We start from the raw sequence: 26,688 nt of genomic DNA on the forward strand, positions 1-26,688 counted from the left end.
AATACAGCTCGACTCAAGATGAGGAATGATCTTAAACTTAACAGACTGACAAGAACAGACTGAGACCTTCTGGTTAAAAGACTTTTATCATGACTCTACTGTACAGTGAAGTAAAGTGGAGAACCTTTACAGACGGGGGAGGAGCTGCCATCTGAAGGGTTAACCCATTGAAGTCAACATTGCATAAAGAAATCCATCATCAAGAAGTTTGATAAAGCAGAGCAGCAAGATACAGAGAAAATAAAAACTCACAGTTCAAAGGTTCTGAACAAACAAACAAACAAACAGACAGAGAGAGAAGTAAGGTCAAAGGTCATGAAGCTCAGAAGAACAACACGATTGATTACATTTCCACCGAGCAGGAGTGTGTGTGTGTGGCACTTGGATGGTGTGAAAAACCTCGGAGTGTGTGTGTGTGTGTGTTAGTGTTGGTTTGTGGGTTCAGTGTCCTGTGGTCCGTTTAATTAAATCCAGAGTTTTAGTGTCTTTTAGTCTCAATGCTACATGACATATATGTATGTGTGTATGTGTGTGTGTGTGTACATATGTGTACTTGTGTGTATTTTCACTAATTGCACTTGAGGATGAGGATATGGAGATCACATTGCCGGTCAGATTTCTGCAGGTTTTTTTGGCATTATTTCTGGAAATGTTTGGGACTGTTAACAACACAAAAACAAAACAACTGGAAAGGACTCGCGTTCAACAAAACCAGCTCGGAAGTAAAAAAAATTCCAAAGCAGGAATTTAGAGCTGCAACAATTAGTAAATTAATCAATTAGTCTCTCGACAGGGAATTAATCATCAACTATTCTGATAATTGATTAATCATTTTAGTAATTTATTAAGCAAAAATGCCAAATATTCTCTGGTTGCAGCTTCACAAATGTGAGGATTTGAAGATTTTATGTCATAAATGACAGTAAACTGAAAATCAGCAGACGTTTGACTGTTGAACAGATGTCGCCATGAGCTCTACCAAGTTATTATGGGCATTATTCAGTTTTTTACGACATTTTATAGACAAAACAATCAAGAAAGAAAAAAATCAATATCAGCCCTTTGGTACTAAAAAGACTAACTTTGAAATATATGAGCTGAATGAAGCCTCACATTAACGTCAGCTGAACTTTAGATAAGACTTGGAAAAAACGTGAAACTATCTTTTATACCAACATGGAAAAGAACAAGAACATTATTTACTTTACTTCCGTACCGAACTGACTCTACCTGAGCTACAAACTGAAGTTTAGATGTTTATTATTTGAATATAAGCACCAAAGCTTTAAGCCTCGTTGTGGGACTAAAACTACTGCCTGACATGGATATTCAGTGTGACATTAACTGTAAATAAAAACAAAACGATCTCTTCTCTATTAAGAGCAGAATAACTTTGCCTGAAAAGGAGCAGGCTGCTGATTTTCTATATTTTTCTTCATGTTTGGATCCAAACCAACAATAAACTGTATCTAAAGCTGATATATCTTATTAAACACACTTCAGTGAGTCACATCGCTGCACTGGGTGACATGTTCCTTCATCATGAAGAGTTTGGTCACGTTAATTGGTTTAGAAACGGCTCCAGAGGAATGAGATATATCAGACTTTGGATACACACACGATATTTGTTAGTAGATCAGTTCATTGTTGGTTTGGATCCAAACATCCTTTGCTCAGCGATGATGATGTGATTCTTCCATCTTGAATAAAGCCTTTAAAGCCATACTGACGTTCTTTCTGTCAGCTGCAGCGTCTCACCGACTATCCACACGGCAGTAAAAGGTGCTTTACGGAGGGGACGACATCATGTCTAATGCTTAGACCAGTTCAAACTGGGAGACAGGATAACGTTCACATCCTGAGCTGGTTCGTGTTGAAGCGGAGTCGAACCGTCAACACAAATAAAAACACAAATAAAGCAGCTGAACAGAAAAAAAAACATCAGTCAGGTTAAAAAAAAAACCAAAACAACACATGAGGTCATTCAGATACAGTGAAGCTTATTGAAATGTGCAATCGAAACAAAGAAAATGGAAGAAGGTGAGAGTGATGCCAGTGATATCATGTCTAAAAGGAATATCGTGTGACACTTTACTCGACGACGGTCGTAATGCGGCGGATTAACCAGCCGAGTGTTAAACTGTGGAGAGGAGATGAAGTACACAGTGATGCTGACAGAAACGTCTCCTGACGACCCTGAAGGAGCAGGAAGTCTCTCCTCACGCAAATCTGTAGCTTTCATTTATAAACTCAGCTCAGTTATTTTCTTATCGCTGTTCTGCTGCTACCGCTTGTTTCTCCTGCACGTCAAGAGGACGTTACATAAAGCTGAACTCTGTCATCACTCCGCGTCGTATCGCTGAGTCTTTGGGCTTGATGAACAGTTTGCAGTTTTCCTGACATACAAACTTCGCCGTTGTCGTCTGTCTGGTATTTTTTGCCAGATGCAGGATGCACATGTGGTAGTTTCATGTATGAACGCTTCCTCTTCTTGGCACCTTGTGTTGTTTGTTTGCACTACATTAAACGTTGCATCCCTACTGTGTCCTTGTATACGGATGTGTTGACAATAAAGTTGCGAGTCTTGAATGAAAACAGCAGGTGTCTGTGCAGCCCGCCGCTGTGCGCTGGTCATGATGCTTCCACCGTTTAAAAAAGGGCTGTTTGAGTATTTATTGAGGATAATTTCCCAACGACAGGAACTAGTTTGGCAGATGAGTTCGGCCATCTGGATCCTGATCATTAACTCAGACAGATGACGTCCGTTTGCATTGAGCTCGGGATGATTCTCTCTCGTTGCCACTAAGCAGGCGCACGAGGACTTTCTTCTTCTTCTTCTTCAAGTCTCGCTAGCTTGTTAAAGTTTAACGGATAGAACTGGAAATCTGTTGATGTTCTGTTTTTTCTTCATTAAGTTGAGTGAAGCAGAAAATAACGGAGCTTCTGTTTCAGCTGAGAATCAAAACCAGCTGGTCGGTTGTCGTCTCACACTTGAGTTGAACATTTCTCAGCTTCTTCGAGTGGCACACGACAACCAGCTTATTCTTCCAGCTTCACTTTACAACAAACGGCATCCTCCAATCCTCACACGAATCTTCTTCCAGCTTCTGTGTTTCACTAACTCTCTCTGTGCTCCACCTGGGAATGTTACAGCTTCTGTTCACACCGACGTAAAGACGGTTTTTTTTTAGCAGCTCTCAAGGAAGGAGTGTAACAGGCTGCCAGTGAAGTATTTCTGCAGTATTACTGTGTACTTGCTGCTTTTCCACTGGTTTACATACCAACGTCAGCAGTGCTTTACCACCGTTCTGCAGTAAAGTGTCACCTGTCTACTGATATGATACATCATTTTCAATCAGGACGAACACGACGTCCACAATCAAGAGGAAAAGTGGTGTTTTTTTTTTTTTTACATTCTGTGCAAAATTAGACGAAAAGTAGTCCACACATCATCAGTCTCTATTTATCTTCCTGTCTACACACAACTTCTTCTTCTATTTACAGTTAGTTTCTAAGACGTTAGTACCATCATCCCACAGCGGGACTCAAGACATTCCTCAGGAGGGACAATCCACCTTCAAACAGAACTCCGTTATCTTTACTCCTGGGTTTGAGACTTGTGTACGTGCCATTTGGCATCCCCAACTCCTGAATCTGTATACAATCTAATAGAGAAAAGTCTTGTTCAACGATCTTGTTGCTGTTCAGGCCTGCAGTGAAAATGTGAATCAGAGCGTTTGCTGTTGATGATAAAAATGTTTTATAGCTTTAGGTTTTAAAACACAAAAAATAAAAACTAACTAAAATAAACTGCTGCATATGGAAGCTCATTTCTGCCAAATGAAAAAAAAGTGTTTTTCAATTTTAATCATTTTTAAAAATAATTTCTCATAATTATGAGTGTCTCTTTTAATATTCTCATAAAGATGATGTACCACGTCATAAGAATGAGACAGTATCTCATAACTGTGATTAAGTATCTCACAATATTAAAAAAATACCAATTTTTCTTTTTTAAGTGTTTGTTTCTCATAATTATATTATTTCATATGACCGAACCCACTGATTCTGATGTGTCTAAGTCATTATTTTTTAAATGTTATTTCCATTTCAAATTATTTTCACATAATTCATTTCTGAAAAATGATTTTTTTTATTATTTTGTCATAAATTCTTTCTCATAGTTTTGAGAAACTTCAAAGTATCTCAGTAAGTATGAGAGACTTTCTCACAATAAATATGAAATATTAATTCATAATTAAGAAACAAACAGCTATGAATGAAAACAACAACATATGTAGTGGATTTTTGTATCTTGTAAACTTTTTCATAACTGTGAGATAGTATCTAATAATTATTTTATTATGTGGCGGAAATCAGCTGGAAAATCACATTTTTTGGAACAATTTCTGTTCTCAAAATGTCAAAACAACTTTGCTTAAATGTTTAATAATTCATGCTAAAATATCTTTGTATTGTACAATTTGTATAGACGACAATTTAACATCTGTGATTAATAAAGGTGTAATGTAAATGTGTTTTTATTCTCTTCAGAGCAGCCAGTGATTATATCACTCCTCAAATGAAGAGCTGATGTAGGACAATGAGTGGTTAAATTGTTACCTTCATGTTTCCTGATTGACATTTATCCAAAACACTCATCATCAAAATCTGATCAGCACGACTAGCACGATTGTGCACGACTCTCTTTGAACAAGCTTCTCTTGATGTTTTCAGGAGTTGTTGCTTTCGTCTCATTTCCAGGATCCCTGATAATTACATTAAACTACCAATAATGTAGGAAGCTGGATTCCATTTTAAAGGTGGATTTTCGCCTCATCCTTCAGTTTTAAAAACAACCTGCTGCTATTCAGCTGTCTATTGAAAAGGCATTCAGCAGGTAAAAAAACACAGGGCACACAGTGAAAGAGGAGGGAAGAGGGGAAGGGAAGTAGAAAAATAATAACAAAAAATAAAAAATCGTGGCAGACAACTACACGATCACCTCACTTCACTCTGTGGCAGAGAAACATAAAAAATGTAAAAAATAAAAAAGTTTCAGAGGAGGCGGGGCACCAGGCGCAAGAGAAGGGAGGCAGAGAAAAAGGAGAGGAAGAAGAGGAGGAGGAGGAGGAAGAGGTCTGGGTTTGTCAGTTTCAGAAGAACTTGTCATCGATGCGGAAGTGCGGCCGCGTGACGTCGTCCGGGTTGATGAAGACAGAGATGGATTTCCCAGGATTCTCCGTCACCAGCTGCTGCAGCTTCTTGGCCAGCCGGTCGTCCGGCTGGTTCTCTCCGCCGGCGTCGGACTGCGGTGACGGCAGGTTGTTGGCGCTGCCTCGCCACTGCAGTTCCACGGTCAGCCTGTTGGCGGCCTTGGCGTGCTCGATGGTAGTGCGGAGGTGCTCGGCTGGATCGGAGCGCACAGAGGACAGTTTGCGGGCGTGCAGCATGGCCGTCTCGTCCGACAGGTGCTCAAGCATGTTGCACTGAGGGATGAAGTAATTGGGACACATCTTGTTGACGAGGCAGTGCTGCAAGTCGTCAATCAGACCCAGCAGGAAGTGGGCGGAGTAGTCGTCCTGCGACAGGTAGTTGGCGGGGAGGCGGTCGCAGGCCCACAGCATGATGCTGCGCAGGTGGTATGGGCTGATGGCTTTGGGGCGGGACAGTAGCTTGATAATGATGGCTTTACAGGCCTGGTAGGCCTGCATCAGGCTGGAAGAGATGCACTTCTTCAGCTGCACCTCGCTGCGGGCGAATGACAGGCGCCACTCGTTCTCCTTGCGGCCTTTGTAGGAGCATGCAGGGACGAGGTAAAAGCCGCTGATCACCTCCTCCTCAGTGATCTTACCATCCCAGAAGTGGTTCTCCATCAGCCAGCTCTGAGCCACAGCCGGCCAGCCTTTAAACGACACCACAGGGACAATGTCGTACAGCATCCGGCTGCTCCCGACTCCCAGGATGACAGAGATGATTGTCCCGTTCCTCTCCACCTTCTCCACCTTCGGCATCCCTCTCTGCGGCTTCTTCTGCACCTCCAGCAGCACCAGGGAGATGGACTGGTAAAACCAGTCGGCCACCAGCGTCGGCGAGAAGAAGTAGTTGGTGGTTCCGTTGATGTGGTCGACGATGGTGCAGCAGTCCTTCCACTTGTTGATGGTCCCTTCGTCGAAGAGACGAAGACTGAGCCAGGAGTGGCCCAGAGCCGAGTGCCTCATGTCCAGGGTCACCGGCTGGTTGCGGTCATGGAGTTTGAGCGCTGGGACCAGAAGGGTGAAGTCCATGTCGTAGTCTGTACCGCGGGCATAGACACTCAGCTCATCCAGGTCCATATCCACCACACCTTCCCTAACGCCTCCTGACAGGAGGAGGTACTCATTGGCCACCGGGAGCTTCTGGTCCAACTTCTGGACCATTCCTGAGAGACAGAGGAGGACAGACATGACTACGTGAAGAACTAGCTCATATTATACACAAACACAGACACAAGTGAGCAGTCAAAGTTGTGATTTATCATGTAAGTATATCTTGATAAAGCATCAGTCTGTTTAAAATGAAGAGCATGTCCTCAAACAGGGTCTGAATGTCGGAATTGGAAGGACTGCGCCCAAAATCGATTGCAACACCATGAATGTCTTCCAGGAAAGTCTTACACCTGACTATACACCTATTGTTATTTTGTATAACCCTTTGAACACAGCACTGGTGCAAAAGAGAGCTCATCCTCAACGAGTTTCCCTTTGTAACACGACAATTTCACAGCAAAGTCAATTTGTTTCAATGGAATCGCCCCAATAAGTGGTTAAGTAAACCTTTTGCAGTCCAACTTTGACCAATAACAAACGGTCTTGATGGAGCTATTTTCGAGAAAATGTGTAGAAGAGTTTTGCCGTGCCAACTTCTGACCGGGCCCTTGAGAGGGGACGGGTACTGAGGATCCTGGGCAAAATATTGGGGCCTTGTCAATTTAGGACACTACCCTTATTCCCAGAGTCAACTTTGCAGAAAAGCAGGAATTTTATGACATTCGTTCCCGGCACTGATGCATCCTGGCTACTGTAACATGACTACTTCTGTCTGTTGACACGTCTGGTGTGTCAGGCCAGGTACCGTTTCCAAATTTTTGCTCTGAGTGCCGTTACATTACCTGACTTTTGATACCGATACCAAAACGAAACTTTTTTCAATACCCTACTTTGAGGAATATAAACATGCTTTTCTAGATAATCCTTTTTAAAATTGAACAAAAGGAGACAAAGTTGTCTAAACACAATCAGCCTTTCAAGAACTGAATAAAATACAGTTTATGAACTATCTGATCAATGAATAAGTCAAAGGATTATGACCAGACATTTGATGCCAATAGTTTTTGATACACCTTTTGCTCGACCGGTTTGTGGTACAGACACCAAATTACTTGAACCTATGCGATGCAGCCGGTGTGCATTGCCTGTTAGGAACAACAATCTAAAGTAATAAAATAGTAAACACTAAAGTTTATATCCTGAAAAAAAAGTTGGTTTGACTCATGTTTGACACGTTGCAGAGGTAGGATTTACTGCTGCTCGTTATTTGGTGGATCACGATACTGTTTTAAGTGTTTTCTCTCTTTTAAGGCCTGTTCAGATCCAACAGAGTCTGGATCAGGACTGATTATTCTCTGGTCCATCATGGAAAAGGTCAGACTGTCCTCAGGTCCCCTTCACATCGGATCTCTTTTTAACAAAACCTAATTTATGCGAGTCGAGTTTGGGTCAGTTTTGTTAATGTTCGGACTCTCTGACAGATCATTGTGTTGAACAGTCGGACTGGATCGGTCTGCTCTGGTTTTCTGCTCTACTGAGCTTAAGAGTGAAGTGAAAAGACACAAACACTTCCTGGCTGATGACAGCATTCCTGTGCTGTAGCGAGGTGGACAAACACTGTTTGTTTCTCTGTTTGTCAGAAACAGTTTGTCAGAAACAGTTTGTACTGGATGATCATGAACAGACTCCTGTTCAGGCCTTTTCATTCATTAATTCGGGTGTTCGCTCGTCCTCGTTCAGCAGCATCTCAGTTTAACCACGGCACATCAAATATACTTAAATAATAATATTAAAAACAGGCTCACTGCAGATTATAACACATCAAGAGCAGCTTTTTTGCTGTTGCAATTCTGCCTCTTAAACTCTAATTCGAGTTCTTCACTCTCTGGGAATATTGTGATTATTATTATTATTGTTGTGTAATATGTTACGTCTGCCTGTATGTTGTGCTGTTGACACTGTATTGAGCAACAGCAGCCATGTTGGAAATCTGATCTCAGAACTGCTCAAAACAGCAGACAAAATTTCTGACCTGCCAAAAGTCCAACCAATCGTCCAACAGTCAGATCACCAATCAATCAAGAGATCAATCAGACGCTGTGACCTCAAACATCAACTGAACTGACAGAAACTCTGCCTGCTGCTGTGTAGCTCTTTCTGTCCTTATCTGTAGTAGATTTTCTGTCTTTATCTGGTTTTCGTTGTTGTTGTTTTATAAATTTAATTATTTATCATCTTAAAATGACATGTTCGGCTTTTAGAGTGTGTCTATAAACAGAAGTCAGGTGTCCATATGAACAGTGAAAGAGGTTTTCCTCGCTGTAATCATTCCTCCTGTTCATACTGGATATTAAAAGATCCTTCAAATGTGCTTTCAGTGGAAGTGATGGAGGCCGAAATCCACAGTGTGTCCACACGGTCATTTAAAAGTCTCTGTGAAGCTTCTATTCAGCTTCATCAGTCTGAGTTAGTCATATCAAGTGGATATCTGACACATTTACAGTCTTTTTAGCATCAAATTCCCTCTTTGTGTTTCCTCGGACAGTGTTTCCCTGTTGAGCTGCAGGTGGAAGTATAGTAACAAAAAGAGGGACTTTGGCACTAAAAAGACTGTAACGTTGAAAGATATCTACTTGATTTGACTCATTTGGACGCTGAAGCTTCATATTAGCTTCAGATAAACTTTTAAATACATTTTTGTACAGAAGGAGGACTGTGGATTTTGTCCTCCATCACTTCCATTGTAAGGTCATTATGAAGGGATCTTCTAATGGTCAGTATGAACAGGAGGAATGATTACAGCAAGAAAAACAGCTTTAATGTTCATTTGGGCTCCTGACTGTTGGTTTAAAGACACTTGAAAAACTGTGAACGCTTCCTTTAAGCGTTCAAACCATCAGATCATTTATGAGGCAGCCTGACAGAAATCATTTTTAGCTTTCGAGATGTTCTTTAACGGATTTAAATCAGTTTTCCGCAGAAATATTTGCAACATGACTGATGAAGAGGATCAACACAAGCTGTGAAAATATCAGTAAACTTTGTTGTTCCCTGTCTGGACGTTTCGTGGACTGTTTTCTGTTATTTTTGTGTGGTGAGCTGACAGGATGAGACAGATCTGTCCACACAGTGAGGGTGGACTTCCAGCAAAATCTGATTTGCTTTGAAACACGAGGAGCCATGTTTCTCTGCACAACTGCCAACAAAATGAACATTTAATGACTTAATGTGACAGAACGGTTCAGTCAGAGGCTTTTTCACAGTGTGTGTGTGTGTGTGTGTGTGTGTGTCAGTGCTACTATTTTAATCCAGATCTTGGAGGAGCTCCAGCATCATAATGAAACTCTGTTTTCACTCATCAAACCTCACATTCCTTCAGTTCGTCCTCCATGTTTCCTCTCAGACCGTTTCAGTGACGATGACAGATCAATCAGTGCTTTTAATAAAGTTTTATTAAGGCGGCGGAGCTGACCTCACTCTGTCAGGACACACTTCTCTCAAAACATCATGAACTCTGCAGGAAGTGTTGAGACGAGCTTTTCAAAACCACGCCGACGATCACGTTAAATATAATCAGAGGTGTGTTTGTACAGCTGCAAGTCAGTCAATTCATCAATTAGTTGATCAAAAGAAAATTAATCTGCAACTATTTTGATGATTGAAAATCATTTTAGTCATTTTTAAGTAAAAATAACATCAAAAATGTGACTATTTAAGGCTTTTCTTTATTATATATATATATATATGACAGTAAAGTGAAAATATTTGGGTTTTGAACTGTTGATCAGATAAAATAAGACATTTAAAAACATCACCTTTCACTCTGGGAAATTGTAACAGTGATTTTTCACTATTTTCTCTCATTTTGTAGACAAATCGATTCATCGATTTGAGAATAATCCATAATGAAAATAATTATTAGTTGCAGTTCTATATAATTGACTGTATACCTGCCGAAAAACAGCCGGAGATGTTGGACGTATTAAAGTCTGCAGCCAATCACATCCAACGCAGAAAAGTCACAGGCAAATACTTTTGATAATCGATTAATTATTTTAAGCAAAATTGCCAAAAATTCTGTTTCCAGCTTCTCAAATGTGAAGATAATCATGAGTTACAAATACACACCAATCACATTATAATAAATAACATCTGTCTGACTATAATGAGACTGATGACAGTTACGTGTCAGAGGGATAAATATCCAGAAACAGAGACAGACGAGATGTTACAAACATAACATGCAGCAGCTGATTGGACGGACAGAAGAGAAGATTTAACTTTATCAAGGTTACTGTGACATTTCACTTTTTCTCTAATCTTTGATTTTTGCTGAAATATTGGATCATTTGAACATTTATTGAAATGAAAGCATGTGAGAAGTTTAGAGGGAAAAATCACTATTTGGTGGAGCTGTTAACAACTCATAGACATGTGAAATGTGACCCCGACTACACACTGCTTTTTGTAAGACGTCAAAAGCCAAAAAGGTTGGAAACCACTGGTTTCATCTTTAACAATGTGTTGTATTTTAAAAGCTTGTTATATTATCCATTGTGTCAAATCTTCATCTGAAAAGTAACTAAAGCTGTCAAATAAATGTAGTGGAGTAGAAAGTACTATATTTCCCTCTGAAATGTAGAAAGTAGCATCACATGGAAATACTCTGCTGCTCTCACAGGAAACATCTGTTTAACCAGGGGACCTTGAACTCATCATGAACTGCACCTGTGTGATGCTGTCGTCAGGTGGAGCCTCACCTGCAGTATTTACAGGTAAATCAGCCTCCACATCTTCAACGGGGGAGGAGAAATAACGATGATTCATTATTCATCATAACTGTCATAACGCACCTGAGACTAAACACACCTGAGACTGAACACACCTGAACGCACCTGAGACTGAACGCACCTGCCGTGTCAGATCAGATAAATCATGTAAAACATTCAGTGAAATAAGGAATATTTACTTTAACAAGCTCAACTCTAATTTCAGATTTCAAAGAGTTTAATGACCTCTCAAAATTAAAAATACTCCTAGAAGAAGAAGACGAAGAAGAAGAGCATTTCCTGCTGCCCAATGTGTATCAACATGACACACAGACACACACACACACACACACACACACACACACACACACACACACACACAGTCATGTTTCAGAGGACATTACTAGAGACTTATCTTAACCTTAACATAACCATAAACTAACCTTAAATTTAAACCAAGTCTTCACCCTAAAATCAGTGATTTACATTAAGGGACTTTTTTGTCCCCATAAAGGAGGCGAGTCCCCAAAACGTGAGGAATACCTGAACCACACACACACACACACACACACACTAATAGGATATACTGTGTATATTAATATATATCAACCTTAATGTTGTGTGTAATGTTCATATTATTGTTATTATTGATGCTTTAGCAACATTGTTCTTTAAACTTTGATGCCAATAAAGCCCATTAAACTGAGGTGAAGTGAAGTGAATTGATGTGTGTGTGTGTGTGTGTGTGTGTGTGTGTGTATCTGAGCAGGTGGAGTCTGCAGGGTGGCGTCCCTCCTCTAACGGAGAAAAACACCGTGCACGGTGCGCCCCCGCAGCCCGGTGTGTGCGTGCTCTCACCCAGCATAGAGAAGATGAAGTCCTTGGCCGTGTGGATCTCCAGAGCCCGCTGGTCGTCGTACTCCCGCTGGTCGTGCTTGCTGAACTCCTGGATGAGCCGGTTCAGGTCCTCCATGCGGGCCGCCGACCTGAAGTCGAGCTCGGGCCCGTTACCTCCGCCGCCTCCGCCGCCGCCGCCGTGCGGCAGCCTGCCGGCAGCCGCGGTGGGGCTGTTCCCGAGGCTGCCCGCCGAGCCGGCCCGACCGGAGAGAGCAGGGGCCGCCATCAGGGTTACTGCTGCTGCTGCTGCTGGGCTGATCTGAGCCGAGCCGAGCCGAGCCGAGCCAGACCAAACACAACCACCGGAAACACCTGCTGCACTTCCGCTGCCCTGCGCCTTCAAAATAAAAGCGCGTCTTCTTCTTATTCGTTGGTTTTTAAAGGCGGTTTGCATCCAAAATGTCGCATTACCGCCTTCTACTGGATTTAAAATAAGACTCAACTCTCTTGTCTACTAGAGATGTTCATCACCATCATTGATGTAGATGTGATATGTATCTCGATATATTGACAACGATCCGATACATTAAAGACGATACGATTCAACACAATATGATTCAATGCAATACGATTCGATTCAATGTGATGGAAAAGAACGATGCTCTGCAATTTAATGCGGCACAGAGAGTCTGATTTTATTTCTTAAGCATGCAGCAAATCATAAAATAACTAAAAAAAAGTGTGATTTTTACTTTACATATTTGTTTCTCTAGTACTGTCACTCAGTAATCATCTCATTTGTGCTGCTTCTTTTTGACCTCTAAAAAAACACTTTCACTAACAGCCTTTTCAAAAGTCCTCTGTGGTGTAATATTCTCTGTCTCCACTTTACATACATATGCTCCGTGACCCAAACAATTACTGTCAAAATAGTTTAATAATCCACCTACATGTGGAACAATAATTCTACAGCACAAGTTCCACTTGGAATGTTTTGGCAGCGCACCACTTAGCTGCAGCATGCTAGCACGCTTGAGAAACAGTTTAGAGAAGAGGAATAAATCTGAATATCCAATTATTGGTCACAAATTATTGGTCACATTTCTGAATAATAGAGCCTCTACTAATAATTAAATATAAATAAATCAGATTTTTACTGATGCACAGATGTTAGAAACGATGCATCACAAGTTCATCTCTAATTGTATCCAGTGCACACTTTTTTTAATCGGGGCAGTGGGGAACATTAATGCTGGTGCACCGATGCAAATCAGTGAATCTTCCCATTCCTACCATCTACCATAAATTATTAGATATAAAATAAAATAAAGTCCTTCTCAACCCCTCATCCCATTCTCTAATATAACCTCTCAGTCTAGACTCTGAGCAGCCCTGAAAGCTTCTCTCAACACTCTCTGCATTTCCTCTCCAGTAATTTCCACGATATCCAAAAACTGTCTCGCTGCATCAACAACTATCTCTATTCTCTCAGACTTCCTTTCTGCCTCAATGCTAAGAACTTAATCTTGGCTCAGCCTTCTCTTGGAACCTGATCCTCATGACTTGTCATGCCTCGTGAGTCCCCCCCCCCCATACCGATCACACTCGGGTTCATTTTCACAGTTTCTGCCGCTGCACGTCTCATCTCCACATTTACCACATATCCCCCAAATCATGTCAAACGTCTGCACTGAAAGGGTTTAGGAACAGACGACTTTACTGGGTGACTGGTATGATCTAAGAATAGTTTGTCGGGCAGATTTCTGATTCAAAATGCAACATAACAGATGTGGTTTCACACATTTCTCTCCATTACTCATCCTGCTCATCCTGTGACTGTCAATAACTCTGTTACATTCGACCACATACGGTGCTCCATCAACAACGCTCTTTACTGGAACTCCTCTGTGAAGTGGGAAATATGACACCTGGTAACCATCTAACTCAGACATTTCCAACACCTTCAGTTGTTTCTGTGACACAATGATCAATGATCGATCCACTCCTTTTAACATCGTTTAAGTTGACAAGTTTGTCCTCAATCCATCTCGCTGCTTCATGTTTCCGTCCTCGCTCCCCGTCACTTTGATTCCAGCAGAGTTGATTTCTCTTCCGTTCTCACGATCATCACTGTAACTTGAAATTTCTTCCTGCTGCTTCTTTCAAACTCATCCACCTCCATCTGCCAACATCAGTTTTTATAAAATATGTGATTTATTTATTTATATAGCAGGAACAGTAGTAAACACTCCTATTTGTCCAAAATACTCTCTTTGACGGTGACTATGTTATTTTATCTATATAATATATAGTCGACCTAAAATTAAATCTTCAATTTCTAATTTTATTTAACTTTTATTTGAATTTAAAGATTCCCTTCACACATTTTAAGATGTATATAAAACAACCTACTTTAATAATAATGTGTGTCTGATATCCACAAAAAAGTTCAATTAGCTTATTAAAATCTTTAAAATTACATCTTTTCCTTCTCCCTCATTAAAAATTCCAAAGTCTATAAATCTGTAAATATATTTAATTTCAGAAGTTTAACAGCTGGACAGCAGATGTCTCCTCCTTCACGGTTAAGTGTTTGTGCATTGGAGGCTTCAAGTTTCCACATCACAGTTTTGTCAGTTGCATATTGAACCACGATTGGCTCCAAACTAGTTGTGATGTCACAAATCATACCTGTTGGCCCGCTACTTAAAATCAGATTTTCATGGAGCTCAGAGAAACTTTCCTCCTTCAGCAGATGAAGGTGAAAACAAACTCTGTACCGAGAAGAGAACAAACATCCACCTGAAGGAACAAGAAGAAACACAGGTTTTTGAGTAAAGGGACTTTAATTTAGATTCATGGTTGTTGTTTGTCGCTGCCTTTTATTAAATCAAATTTGAGGCCTTTGAATAATATGCACTGTAACTTATTCTCCTGTTTTATGTCTTATTCTATTTTAGCTTATTTTTATTTTCTATTTAACTCTTTTTAAATGTATTTAAATGTCTCTTTGTAATGTCTTGGGTTTCTTTTACATTTTGTCTTGATGCCTTTTATGTTTTATGTAAAGCACTGCAATGAATTGCCTTGTTGTTGAAATGTGGTGTAATAAACCTGCCTTGTTTAGATGCAATACTTGAATAAAATATGTAAAAAATAACTTTAACCTGTATGTGCTTTGAAATAACAAACTTTTCAAACTGAAAACTGAACATTCATTGATTGTAAACTGTGAAGGCTGACACTGATCGATCATTAATAGTGTTTCCTGTTTTATTTTTAGTAACAGTTTCTTCCTAGAATTGATTTGCTCTGATTTTGTTTTACTTTGAAGGTCATGGGCGGAAGTTGTGTGTGTGGTGTCTGTCTCGTTTCTTCCGGTGTGCTATTTTTTTTTCCTAGGACGGCGAAGTCATGACCCGGCCTACTCTGCCTCTGATTGGCTCGTACTCGTTACTTTCGTTGTTGGGGTTGGTTAGATTTAGATATGAGGAGTGGGATTGGTGGGTAAGAATATCAGGATCAGCCAATCAGAGGCAGACTAGAGCTGGTCATGACTTCGCCATCCTAGGAAAGAAATATCGCTTCCGGTGTGAGACCTCCGTCGCTCCTCGGAGCTCTGTTGACCCGGTAATGAACGCCGTGCCGGGGTCACTGGGCTCCAACATGGCGTGGAGGAGCTGCTCCGTCCTGCTCAGACTGACCGGAGAAGATGTTTTACGGAGCTCCGTGAGGGGAGGCAGGTCAGTGACCGCAGCCGGAGGGAGGTAGCCTTCTCCGGCCGACGGACAGACTGACGTCCGATGCTGGAGTTAGCTTCGTTAGCTTCAAGGACAGTTAGATTTAACTGAGTGTTAGCTAGCTGGCTAACAGAGCTAATTGCTGTTTGTCTGTAAATGACACAGATCAGATCAGCGGTGAAAGAAGTACTCAGATCCTTTACTTCAGTAAAAGTACTAGTAAAAGTACTAATACAGCAACGTAAAAATACTCCATTACAAGTAAAAATCCTGCATGAAAAATTCAACTTATTGTATTCATCGTTAGAGTGTATTATTATCTTCTGTTCGTACAGTTTTTGTGCTTAAACAAAACTGCAGTTTACATAAAAATCCTCATTTTCTGGATGTTGTGGTGTTAAAGGGACACTGCTGTGCACTCAGGACTCAGTCAAGTAGCTCCATCTGCGGACCACAGCATCTACACGGAACGCCCACTTTATTATATGACACGCCTACTTTACTGCAGGACACGCCCACTGGATACGGTTTATGCACGAGGAGGGGAATGGTCGGGATGGGGGGATATTATAAAGGTCTGTTCAGTAGTCTGGAGAGAGTTTGGGAAACGAATAAATATTAATAACTATTTTGAATCAGCAAAACATTTTAAAAGAAAGAAATGTAATATTTGTATTTTATTGCAGAAAGACTTGTTCTCTGTTCTATGTGTGTTTCATACTGGGAAACTTAGAGCTCCTATCAACCAGAAAGAAAGTCTGGAGTTTACTTTTTTCCGTTGATCTGATTGGTCAGTAGCATAGGTTACCAAGGTGATCTAACCTAAATATCAGCTGCTAACACAGTAGCCTAGCTTCATGATACAACGGCTGCAACTAACGAGTATTCTCATCATCATTTCATCTGGTGATTATTTTCAGGATTAATTGATTAGTTGTTTGGTCCATAAAATTGTGACAAATGTGGATCAGTGTCCCCTGAAGCCCAACATGATGTCCTCAAATGTCTTTGTCCACAACTCAAAGTTTACCGTCATAGAGACTAAAGAAACCAGAAAATATTCACCGCAGTATTCATTTAATAGTTGCCAAATAAACGATTAATCAACTAATCATTGCAGCTCTAAATCTGTTGATTATTTTCCTGATTAATCAATTAGTCCTTTGGTCTATACGCATCATTTTCTAAAATAGTTAAAAAGTAGCCTTCACAATTTCTCAGAGTCAACGTTGATGTCTTTAATTTGCTTGTTTTTACTGACCAACAGCCCAAAACATAAAGATTAATTTAATTTATTGTTTCATGTGACAAAGAAAAACAGAAAATCGTCACATTTGAGAAGCTGAAACCAGAGAAAATCTCACATTTCTGCTTGTAAAATGACAGAAACGATTATCAGTTAATCGACCAGTCATTGATCGGGACTTCAGACCTGCTCAGCTGCTCGTCTCTGTTGCTGCAGGTGGAACCACAGCTTCCAGCAGAGATGTGGTTTCAGGAAGGCCGCCAGGAAACCAGAATCTAAGAAGGTGGAGGAGGATCTGGGACCCGCCCGCTATGACACAGTCCACCAAAAGACCTCCACCCCCCACTATGAGCAGCGGGCTCCCCCCAGCTCGCCCCGGGCGTTCAGCCGGCTCATCCGGCCGCTGGTCTTCACCGTGGGGGTAGGTGCTGCCGCCGCACACACACACACGATTCACCTGCCGCAGCGTCCTGAGGTCACAGACAGGTGCTAACTTCATGTCAGTTTACAGGCTGCTCCTTCGGCTCAGCGGCCATCTGGCAGTACGAGTCTCTGAAGTCTCGAGTCCAGAGCTACTTCGACGAGGTCAGAGCCGATTGGCTGGAGAAGCTGCGACCTCAGAAACGAGGAGACTTCCGCAAAGAGGTGAGCGAAGACACACGAGACTCCGTTTCATCCGGAAATCTGTTGGAAAGTCGGTGTGTCGGGTTCAAGTGTTCAGAAATCCTCCAGAATGTCTGTGAATCTTTATTTATAACCTGTAAGATCTCCAGGTTAAACATGGAAGCAGTTTGTTGAAATAACTGCAGTCGATTCGTTGATTCATTTGTTAAATGCATGACGGTTTTAACAGATTTTAAAGGACGGGCTCTTATTTTTTCCAGTGTGTCTTAAAACAACAGTCGGGTGTTTTCCTCGCTGTAATCATTCCTCCTGTTCATACTGGATATTAAAAGATCTCCTTCAAATGTGCTTTTAATGTAAGAACAGGAGGAATGATTACAGCAAGAAAAACATGTTTCAATGATCATTTGGGCTCCTGACTGTCGTTTTATGACACACTTGAGAAATTGTGAACTCGTCCTTTAAAAGGTGATTTCACTTCAAATACATGAAAACGTCCTGGAAAAGTATTTTAACCAAATTAAAGATCCAGTTTTAAACAGCGTTTAGTTTCAGTGTTTGTGTTCTGACACATCAAACTGCTGCTTCTCAGCGTCTGTGATCAAACTGCTCTTATTTTTCATCAAAAGTGGCAGAATATAGTTTTTTAATAAACCAAAGTTGGTGACATTAACAGGCACCTCGATGATAACAAATGGAAAAGCATTTACAGAACATATTTCAAGGTATTTCTTACTTTTGTTTTTTTTTTTAATTAATTAAAATTAATTTTCAACAACATAATACATTATAAATACCTACAATTAAGACAAGACACGAGAGCAAACACAAATACAAAAATCAGCAGTATTCACAACCTGGTGCATTTATAAAATGCTGTTTGTATGAACTTAAACTGTTATATTGGTTACCCCCATACTTCTAACTCCTGACCAGCGGTGACCAGTCCCTTACAAACTCCTCAAGAGTGTCAGCTGTCATTCAACATGAAATGCTCGACTGCTAAAATCATTTTGGGTTGTGATGTTTCTTCACAACAGTGAAGCTCTTTATTCTGATTTCATGATAGTGAACATGTGTGTTATTTACACCTGACACACACGTACGCCGACCTGAATCAACAGCTCTGTGTGGTAAATAAACTAAACAAACAATACAGAGGAATAAACATGTTTCATACAGCTTGTAGTGTCTGAATCCAGATGTTAAAGGTCTCTGTCAGCACGTAAAACTGTGAGAAGATGAACTGAAAGTTTATCACAGCGTCTCCTCCACCTGCAGTCTTGCCTGAGCCCTGATTGGCTGTTTGTGTTTCAGATGAACCAATGGTGGAACAGCTTGAGTGAAGGTCAGCGGACGGTCACAGGTGAGACTCCACACTGACTCTCTGCAGGTTTTCAGTCTGTTTAAAACAGTATGCAGACTAAAAAAAAAAAAAAAAAAATCAGATTTTTGATGCTGCTGTTGATGGACAGTGTTCTCCCACAATGCATTGCACAAAGGAAGTTGTGGTTGATGGTGAAACAGCTGCAGGAACACAACAGAAAACAAGAAATACATTTTTAGAAAACATTTTGTCTGCAGCAGATTTCCAATGTTCACTTCCTGTTAGTATAAAACGGTTAAGTATGTTTATTTCCTGTATATTAACTGAAAAAAAACGTTAAAGATCAGTATGTTGTTTGTTTTCTGATTATTCTGTGTGATGGACAGCAGCAGCAGCTTCATAACTGTATCAGAATTATAGATTCTGTAGAATATTTTCAACATATCTGACACATTTTACATTTAGATTCATACAAAACACAAAAATGACGCTTCAGTCTGACTCTACGGTCAGCTGGAGCTCTGAAACCAACAGCTGACAAAACTAAACAAACATCTTAACATCCAGAATCCGGAGCAGACCTGCAGTTTCATTCTGATAATCCTGAATGCTCTGTTTCTCTCTGTGTTTTTTTTTTTTGCCAGGGATCATTGCTGCTAACGCCGTCGTGTTCTGCTGTTGGAGAGTCCCGTCGCTGCAGCGCTTCATGATTAAATACTTCACTGCTAATCCCGCCTCTAGTGAGTCCGTCTGCTGCTGCAGTCACAAACAACACAGGCTGCGAATTCTCTTCAGCTGTTGCTTTGTGATTAAATTAGCCGCATTTTCAGGTTTAAGTTTGGTTTAAAGTTCTGTTTCAAACATCATCACGATTTCTTAAACCTCACTGCTCATTAAACTGCTGCGTCCTGAGGGGCCGCAGTTTAACTGCATCTGTAGTTTAGTTTAAACCAGCTGCTTTGTCTGGTAGAGATCACCTGAACACAACTAGAGGTACCTGAACCAGAGGTTTAACTTAAACCAGGTTTAACTGAGGTTTAACTTAAACCCGGTTTAACTGAGGTTTAACTTAAACCAGGTTAAACTGAGGTTTAACTTAAACCAGGTTTAACTTAAACCTGTTTTAACTGAGGTTTAACTTAAACCCAGTTTAACTGAGGTTTAACTTAAACCAGGTTTAACTGAGGTTTAACTTAAACCCGGTTTAACTGAGTTTTAACTTAAGCCTGGTTTAACTGAGGTTTAACTTAAACCAGGTTAAACTGAGGTTTAACTTAAACCAGGTTTAACTTAAACCTGTTTTAACTGAGGTTTAACTTAAACCCAGTTTAACTGAGGTTTAACTTAAACCTAGTTTAACTGAGGTTTAACTTAAACCCGGTTTAACTGAGTTTTAACTTAAACCCGGTTTAACTGAGGTTTAACTGAAACCCGGTTTAACTGAGTTTTAACTTAAACCTAGTTTAACTGAGGTTTAACTTAAACCCGGTTTAACTGAGGCTTAACTGAAACCCGGTTTAACTGAGGTTTAACTGAAACCCGGTTTAACTAAAGTTTAACTTAGACCTGGTTTAACTGAGGTTCAACTTAAACCCGGTTTAACTGAGGTTCAACTTAAACCAGGTTAAACTGAGCTTTAACTTAAACCTGGTTTAACTGAGGTTTAACTTAAACCAGGTTTAACTGAGGTTTAACTTAAACCCGGTTTAACTAAAGTTTAACTTAAACCAGGTTAAACTGAGTTTTAACTTAAACCTGGTTTAACTGAGGTTTAACTTAAACCTGGTTTAACTGAGGTTTAACTGAAACCTGGTTTAACTAAAGTTTATCTTAAATCTGGCTTAACTGAGGTTTAATCGATTTATCGATTAATCGATGATGCAAATAGTTGGTAATTTTCTGGTGATTGGCTAATATTTGAATCAACTAATCATTGCAGTTCTGCAGGAGGCAGAGTTGTGGTTTTGACAGAGAAATCAGGTGTTTTAAAGCCCTGAAAGTTCTGTAAACACTGTACCTGTTGTTGTTTATGTGGTGCTGACGTGTTGTTGTTGTTTTTTGTCGTCTGCGCTCCTGCAGAGACTCTCTGCTCTCCCATGTTGCTCTCCACCTTCAGTCACTTCTCCTTCTTCCACATGGCGGCCAACATGTACGTCCTCTGGAGCTTCTCCACCAGCGCCGTCTCCATGCTGGGCAGAGAGCAGTTCATGGCCGTCTACCTGTCTGCAGGTACTGGACCTTAAAGCGCCAGCTGACCGTCAGCAGCTGATTATATAAAAGCACAAACACTGACGTTGTTCTGTTTGTCCAGGTGTTATTTCTACGTTTGCCAGTTATGTGTGTAAGATGGCCACAGGGAGGTTCGGCCCGTCTCTGGGAGCGGTAAGCAACAACTGTCTTCAGCTTTTATTCTGCAGCTGCAACAACAGAATATGTAGACATGTGCAGCAGTGGTCCTCAACCTCAGGGTCGGGTCCCCTGGGGGGTCACAAGATGATTACTGGGGTCAAAAATAAGAAAAAACAAAATGCTGTTGCAAAAAATGTATATTTTTACTCATGAAGTACTGGATATACAGATGTTATACACTGTTATACATAAATAAACACGTTTGATCATCTAAATGAGGTTGTTATAGAATAATGAGTCAGATGTTTGGTGTTTTAGACATTTTACAGTGTTAGAATAAACTCTGTGGCTTTAAAATGAGCTCAAACATCGTTTCCTGTTTCTGACCAGCTGAGATAAATAGATCAGATACGAGATGATGTCAGTTTTAGCTCAATAAGCACATCATCTGTGTGTGTGTGTGTGTGTGTGTGTGTGTGTGTGTGTGTGTGTGTGTGTGTGTGTGTGTGTGTGTTTTCAGTCTGGAGCCATCATGACCGTCCTGGCTGCTGTTTGCACCAAAATGCCAGAAGCCAAACTGGCCATCATCTTCCTCCCCATGTTCACCTTCACTGCTGCCAACGTAAGACTCACCTCACCTGGTCCACCTGGTCCACCTGTCTGTCTGTCTGTCTGTCTGTCTGTCTGTCTGTCTGTCTGTCTGTCTGTCTGTCTGTGTGTCCACACTAAGCCGGCTAAATCCATAAACGCATCTTCTTCTCTCCGTTTTGTTCCTCCGTCCAGACTAAAACAGTTCAGGGAAAACGGAGCTTTGTAGAAACGCCCTCATATCGCTGACAGTAACACGGCGTTTCACTGGAAGAGGAAGAAGAAGAAACACATTAATAATGGCGGACGGCTTCATGCGAGTCTTGTCGACTCTGACAGCTTGTTTAGAGTTAAACGTATCGACCACCTTTCTCTGCTCAAACTGTTGGAATCTGCTGCAATAAACTAAATGTCAGGAAAAACTTCGCTGGTTTTCTGTGGCTGTCTTGCTCGTCTGTCCTCCGCACACGCCCAGTAGGAGGAGAATTACCCGATTTGGTCGGTTTAGCTTGAAAACGGCGTTTTAGAATTTAGCCGGCTTAACGTAGACGTCGTCCTACTGTGTGACTGATCCTCTGTATCTCCATCTCTCTCCAGGCTCTGAAGGCCATCGTTGCCATGGATACAGCCGGTCTGGTGCTGGGATGGAAGTTTTTTGATCACGCTGCTCATTTAGGAGGAGCCATGTTTGGAATGTAAGTTATATTTACAGTGAATAACGACAGAAATGTGATTCATTAAAGCTATAATGTGTAATTATTCCACATTAAAATGTCTAAAAACAACTAGACCTACGTTATATATGTTGTTGAGTTGTGTACTTACATTATCCCAAATGTTTCCAACAACTTTCAAACCCAGAGAAATCTGTAATTTAATCAAAGTAACGGACCGTTTCATTTGGTCGCCTGTCGATGGCGTCATACCTCCTCTACCAAAGAGTAAACACGCACCAGATGCATACGGCGGCGCTGTATTTGTCCGCTACAATGGCGTCTACCAAAGAGTAACTTACACACATACAAGATAATACATCGGCGTTGTGGTTGTTCCACACAAACTGTTATAAATGGACTTTTATTCAGTTTTAAGCCACATTTTCATGATAAATTTAGGTGGTTTTTAACTATATCTTTTAGCCGGAAGAAGGATTTTAGTCATTGGACGTCTGGATCTTAAGTTATCAGAGAAATAAACTGGACAAACGTTAGCAGCAGCTCGGCTAACAGCCCCTCCAGGAAGTCCGGTGGTCGTCGACATCGTCGGAGAAATATAGATTTTTTTTAGGTGAAACAGCTTTAATTAGTATTTTAACGATTTTAATCTGCGTGTACGTTTGTTTCTGGAGAGGAGGAGACCTCTGCAGGTAAAAACATCCCGAATGATTCACACTGCAGTAATCATATCCCAGTGAATCTGGTTAATTAACGACAAAAACATGATATCAAACTTCAGAGGATATTAGCACTGAAATAATCAATTGATACAACGGTGAAACAAGCTGTGCCAGATGAGGAATGAACAAATCAATTAAATTGATAGATAAATCATACGCAACAATTAGTTAATGAAACGATTAGTCAATCAAATGAAAATGAATCGTACTAAAACTAAACAATTGTCGGACAAAACAGGACATTTGAAGACTGTAGAACGCTATGAAAGACGTTTTTTATTGTTTTCTGATGTTTTATGGATTAAACAATTAATCAGAGACAATAATCAGCAGTTCAGTTGATAATGGAAACAATCATTAGTTGCAGCTCTACTCATCTTTTACATTAAAGATCCTCCAGACATGTTTTCAGACATAAAAATACCAAATATCATCATCATCGTCTCGTCCATCATGTAAAACTCCAGAATATGTAAATATTGTTGGTTTCTAAAGTTTTCCTGCTGGACACCAGATGTTTCCTCCTTCACTGTGAAGTTTATTCTCAGTGTTTGTTCACTGGAGGCTTCAAGTTTCCACATCGCACTTGTGTTAACTGAATACTGGACCACGATTGGCTCCAACTTAGTTGTGATGTCATAAATCCTGCAGGTGTGTCCAGCTGTTAAACTGAGATTTAAGGTGAACTCAGAAAAACATGCAAACACATCATATAAATACAGAAACAATGTATAAATATTCGTCCTCTGCTCCGTCTCTGCTGCAGCTGGTACATCCTGTTCGGTCACGAGTTGATCTGGAAGAACCGTGAGCCCTTCGTTAAGTTCTGGCATGACCTGAGGACTCGAGGCGGGCCGGGCGGCGGCGGCGGCGGCGACGACGGCCGAGGAGGTTCCGTCTAGGACGCTGAAACCACGGGACTGATGGGGGGAAAAAAAAACGCTCCTAACATGTAAACATGTATAAATGTACAGATGTGCAGAGAACAGGAAGAAGCTGCGGCGTCCCTGCACCATTCGGCTTCCCCAGGACGAGTTTACAGGAAGCAGACGGGAGTCACGACGGTCGATGGTTTCCACACAGACACTTCATGTCTGTATATACGATGCAGATTTGTGTCTTTCTGGTTGTATTTGTTGACATTTTGTTTCCCTGCAGAAACAAATAAACTCAACAGATTGTTTATTTACAGAAGCTGAGCACAAAGATACAAACGTGGAAATTATTATTCTAGTGTTTGGATTCATAGTTTTTCTACTATAAAAGGTTTAGTAACACCAAACTGTTGATTTAGTTCATTACAAAAAAAACAAGATTTACAAATATATTAAACTGAGAAACCTGTAAATCATCTTTCTGCAGAAACTCAGTTTGTTTTGTTATTTTGTCATTAATTCATATTTGTGTTTGTTGATGAACTCGGGGACGTTTCATGTCTGAAACCGATCATGTCACTGATGTTCCTTCAGTTTTGGAGAGCTGTGTGCAGATTTATTTGTAAAATATTTAAAATAAAATTAGCACTGGATCTAAAAACATAACGTTTCAGTTTTATATACTGGTTTAGGACCAGTCAGAATGTAATTTATAAGGGCCACAGTTACACAGACAGTTGAGCCACAAAATGTTTATTTATCCTCTGTGATAGTAAACAGGTCAAACTTATCTTACAAGTGAGAACATTTAAATTAAATTAAATACCTGTTAAATGATTTCTGAGTAAACTGCACTATTATATGTATATATAAATTATAGCTTATTATTTTGTAATATAATGTTTTTATCTAAAGACCAACTATAATCATAGCAGCATAATCAAAATCTAAAAACAATATAATACTATAAATTAGGTATTATATTGGTATTAAAAATGCTTTTTCTTTCAAAATTATGACTTTACTCTTGAAACAATATATTATATGGTGACTTTTTCCCAGCAGTGCTCTCATACTCAGCAGGAAACTGGAAATATTTCAGTCAAATTTAACGTTTCTGCCACAGATCGACTTTTTAAACTAAGAAAAATCAAATGTCAAAGTATTTCAACCTTTATAAACATGACGAGCTCAGTTCTGTTCTTCTCGTCTTTCCTTCTGATTATTTATGTTTGTTGATTTTCTTCCAAATAAAACTGTAAAACTCTGATGGATCAGCTGTTTGTGTGTTTGTTGCAGTCGAAAGCTGTGATTGGCTGAGATCAGACGAGCTGTCAATCATCCTGCAAAATAAAACCTCGGTTGGACAAACAGAGAGGCGCTCTGCAGTCTGAAGTCCACAAACCGTCACACAGACAAACACACACAGGTTTAGTCTCTGTGTGTTCAGTAAATCACTGTCAGTGTGTGTAAATCTCAGTTAGTTGGTTTAATGACTTAAATATCAACACAGACACGTTGAGAGAAGTTAAGACTGGAGTGATGTTCTCACTGCAGCTGCTCAGCAAAGACAAGAGTAGAACAAATAATAATCAAAAGCATTGTTTCATTTCTCAGTGTTTTCAAAAAATATGTCTCATCTATAAAGTCCAAGTGAAATTAAACTGCCTTTTTCTGTCTGCCACAGCAACACATCTGCTCTGTAAATCACAAAACAAAGCTAATCACAAAACCAAAAGGGACAAATTAATATTTTTAATTCTTTGGTTTCATGATGGCGCCTCCTAGTTTCACATTATTTTGATAAAATACAACTCCATCATCTGCATACGTAGCTGGAGTCCTTATTTCTTAATCTCCTCCCAGCTGCTGTCAATAAAAAAAACAATAAAGTTTCTTAGTATGAAGAGAAAAGGTAGAGACACCTGTACAGGTTTAATTGAAAAACCACCAAGAGAACCTGACTGACGAGATGTTTTCAGTGTTCTTGTTGTGTTTTGCAGCTCAGGAATTGACAGAATATTAATTGGCAATGATTAAGTTGCTTTTTTAAGCGAAAATACCAAAAATTCTCTGGCAGCAGCTTCTCACATGTGAATATTTACTAGTTTTCCAGTTTTTAATGATAGTGAACTCAACATGTTTGTGTTTGTGACTGTTGATCATCTGAACATGTTCACTTGGGCTTCAGGGAATAATGATCCACATTTTATACACTGAACCATCAATGGATGATTAAAGACAATAATTACAGTCTTCAATCAGAGTCCCTCTTCAAGACCAGGACCACAAGATGGAGGATGGAGGACCTGTCAGAGTTCAGACTGGACTTCACTGCTGCTCATTTAGGTCTAATAACCCAAATGATGTGGAGGAAACCTGGGATTACTGGGTCACTTCATGAGCTGATCGTATGTTTCTACCTGAGAAGTAACAAGTAGCTCCAAACCCCCCAAAGACGTCGGCAACTTATGAGACATAATTGAGCCTGGGAATGGTCATCATATACTTTCATCATAATGTTCTAAGCCCTTTTACACTCTAAACTTTCAAAATCTGAATAGGAACCAAACCAAAACACAATGTTTTTTACAGATTTATGACCAGAACAACTTGACACACAGTGCTG

At 40.3% G+C, this 26,688-nt stretch overlaps 2 protein-coding genes across 2 annotated transcripts; one reads left to right on the plus strand and one right to left on the minus strand.

The window, feature by feature from the left end:
* Positions 1 to 1,589: 1,589 nt before the first annotated feature.
* LOC121899361 (protein MB21D2) lies at positions 1,590 to 12,837 on the minus strand. Its single transcript, XM_042415125.1, has 2 exons — positions 11,936 to 12,837; positions 1,590 to 6,421 (listed from the first exon to the last, which is right to left on the minus strand). The coding sequence occupies exons 1-2, from the start codon at positions 12,366 to 12,368 to the stop codon at positions 5,157 to 5,159; spliced, it is 1,698 nt and encodes a 565-aa protein (XP_042271059.1). The 5' UTR covers positions 12,369 to 12,837; the 3' UTR covers positions 1,590 to 5,156.
* Positions 12,838 to 15,489: 2,652 nt separating this feature from the next.
* Positions 15,490 to 25,329, plus strand: LOC121899555 (presenilins-associated rhomboid-like protein, mitochondrial). The gene is made up of 10 exons (XM_042415457.1): positions 15,490 to 15,657; positions 17,117 to 17,321; positions 17,405 to 17,545; positions 18,842 to 18,890; positions 19,496 to 19,591; positions 20,931 to 21,080; positions 21,163 to 21,233; positions 21,721 to 21,822; positions 22,386 to 22,483; positions 23,951 to 25,329. The coding sequence occupies exons 1-10, from the start codon at positions 15,548 to 15,550 to the stop codon at positions 24,084 to 24,086; spliced, it is 1,158 nt and encodes a 385-aa protein (XP_042271391.1). The 5' UTR covers positions 15,490 to 15,547; the 3' UTR covers positions 24,087 to 25,329.
* The last annotated feature ends 1,359 nt before the right edge of the window (positions 25,330 to 26,688 follow it).

The sequence above is a fragment of the Thunnus maccoyii genome, chromosome 6 (genome assembly GCF_910596095.1).
Source record: "Thunnus maccoyii chromosome 6, fThuMac1.1, whole genome shotgun sequence".
Classification (NCBI taxonomy): domain Eukaryota; kingdom Metazoa; phylum Chordata; class Actinopteri; order Scombriformes; family Scombridae; genus Thunnus; species Thunnus maccoyii.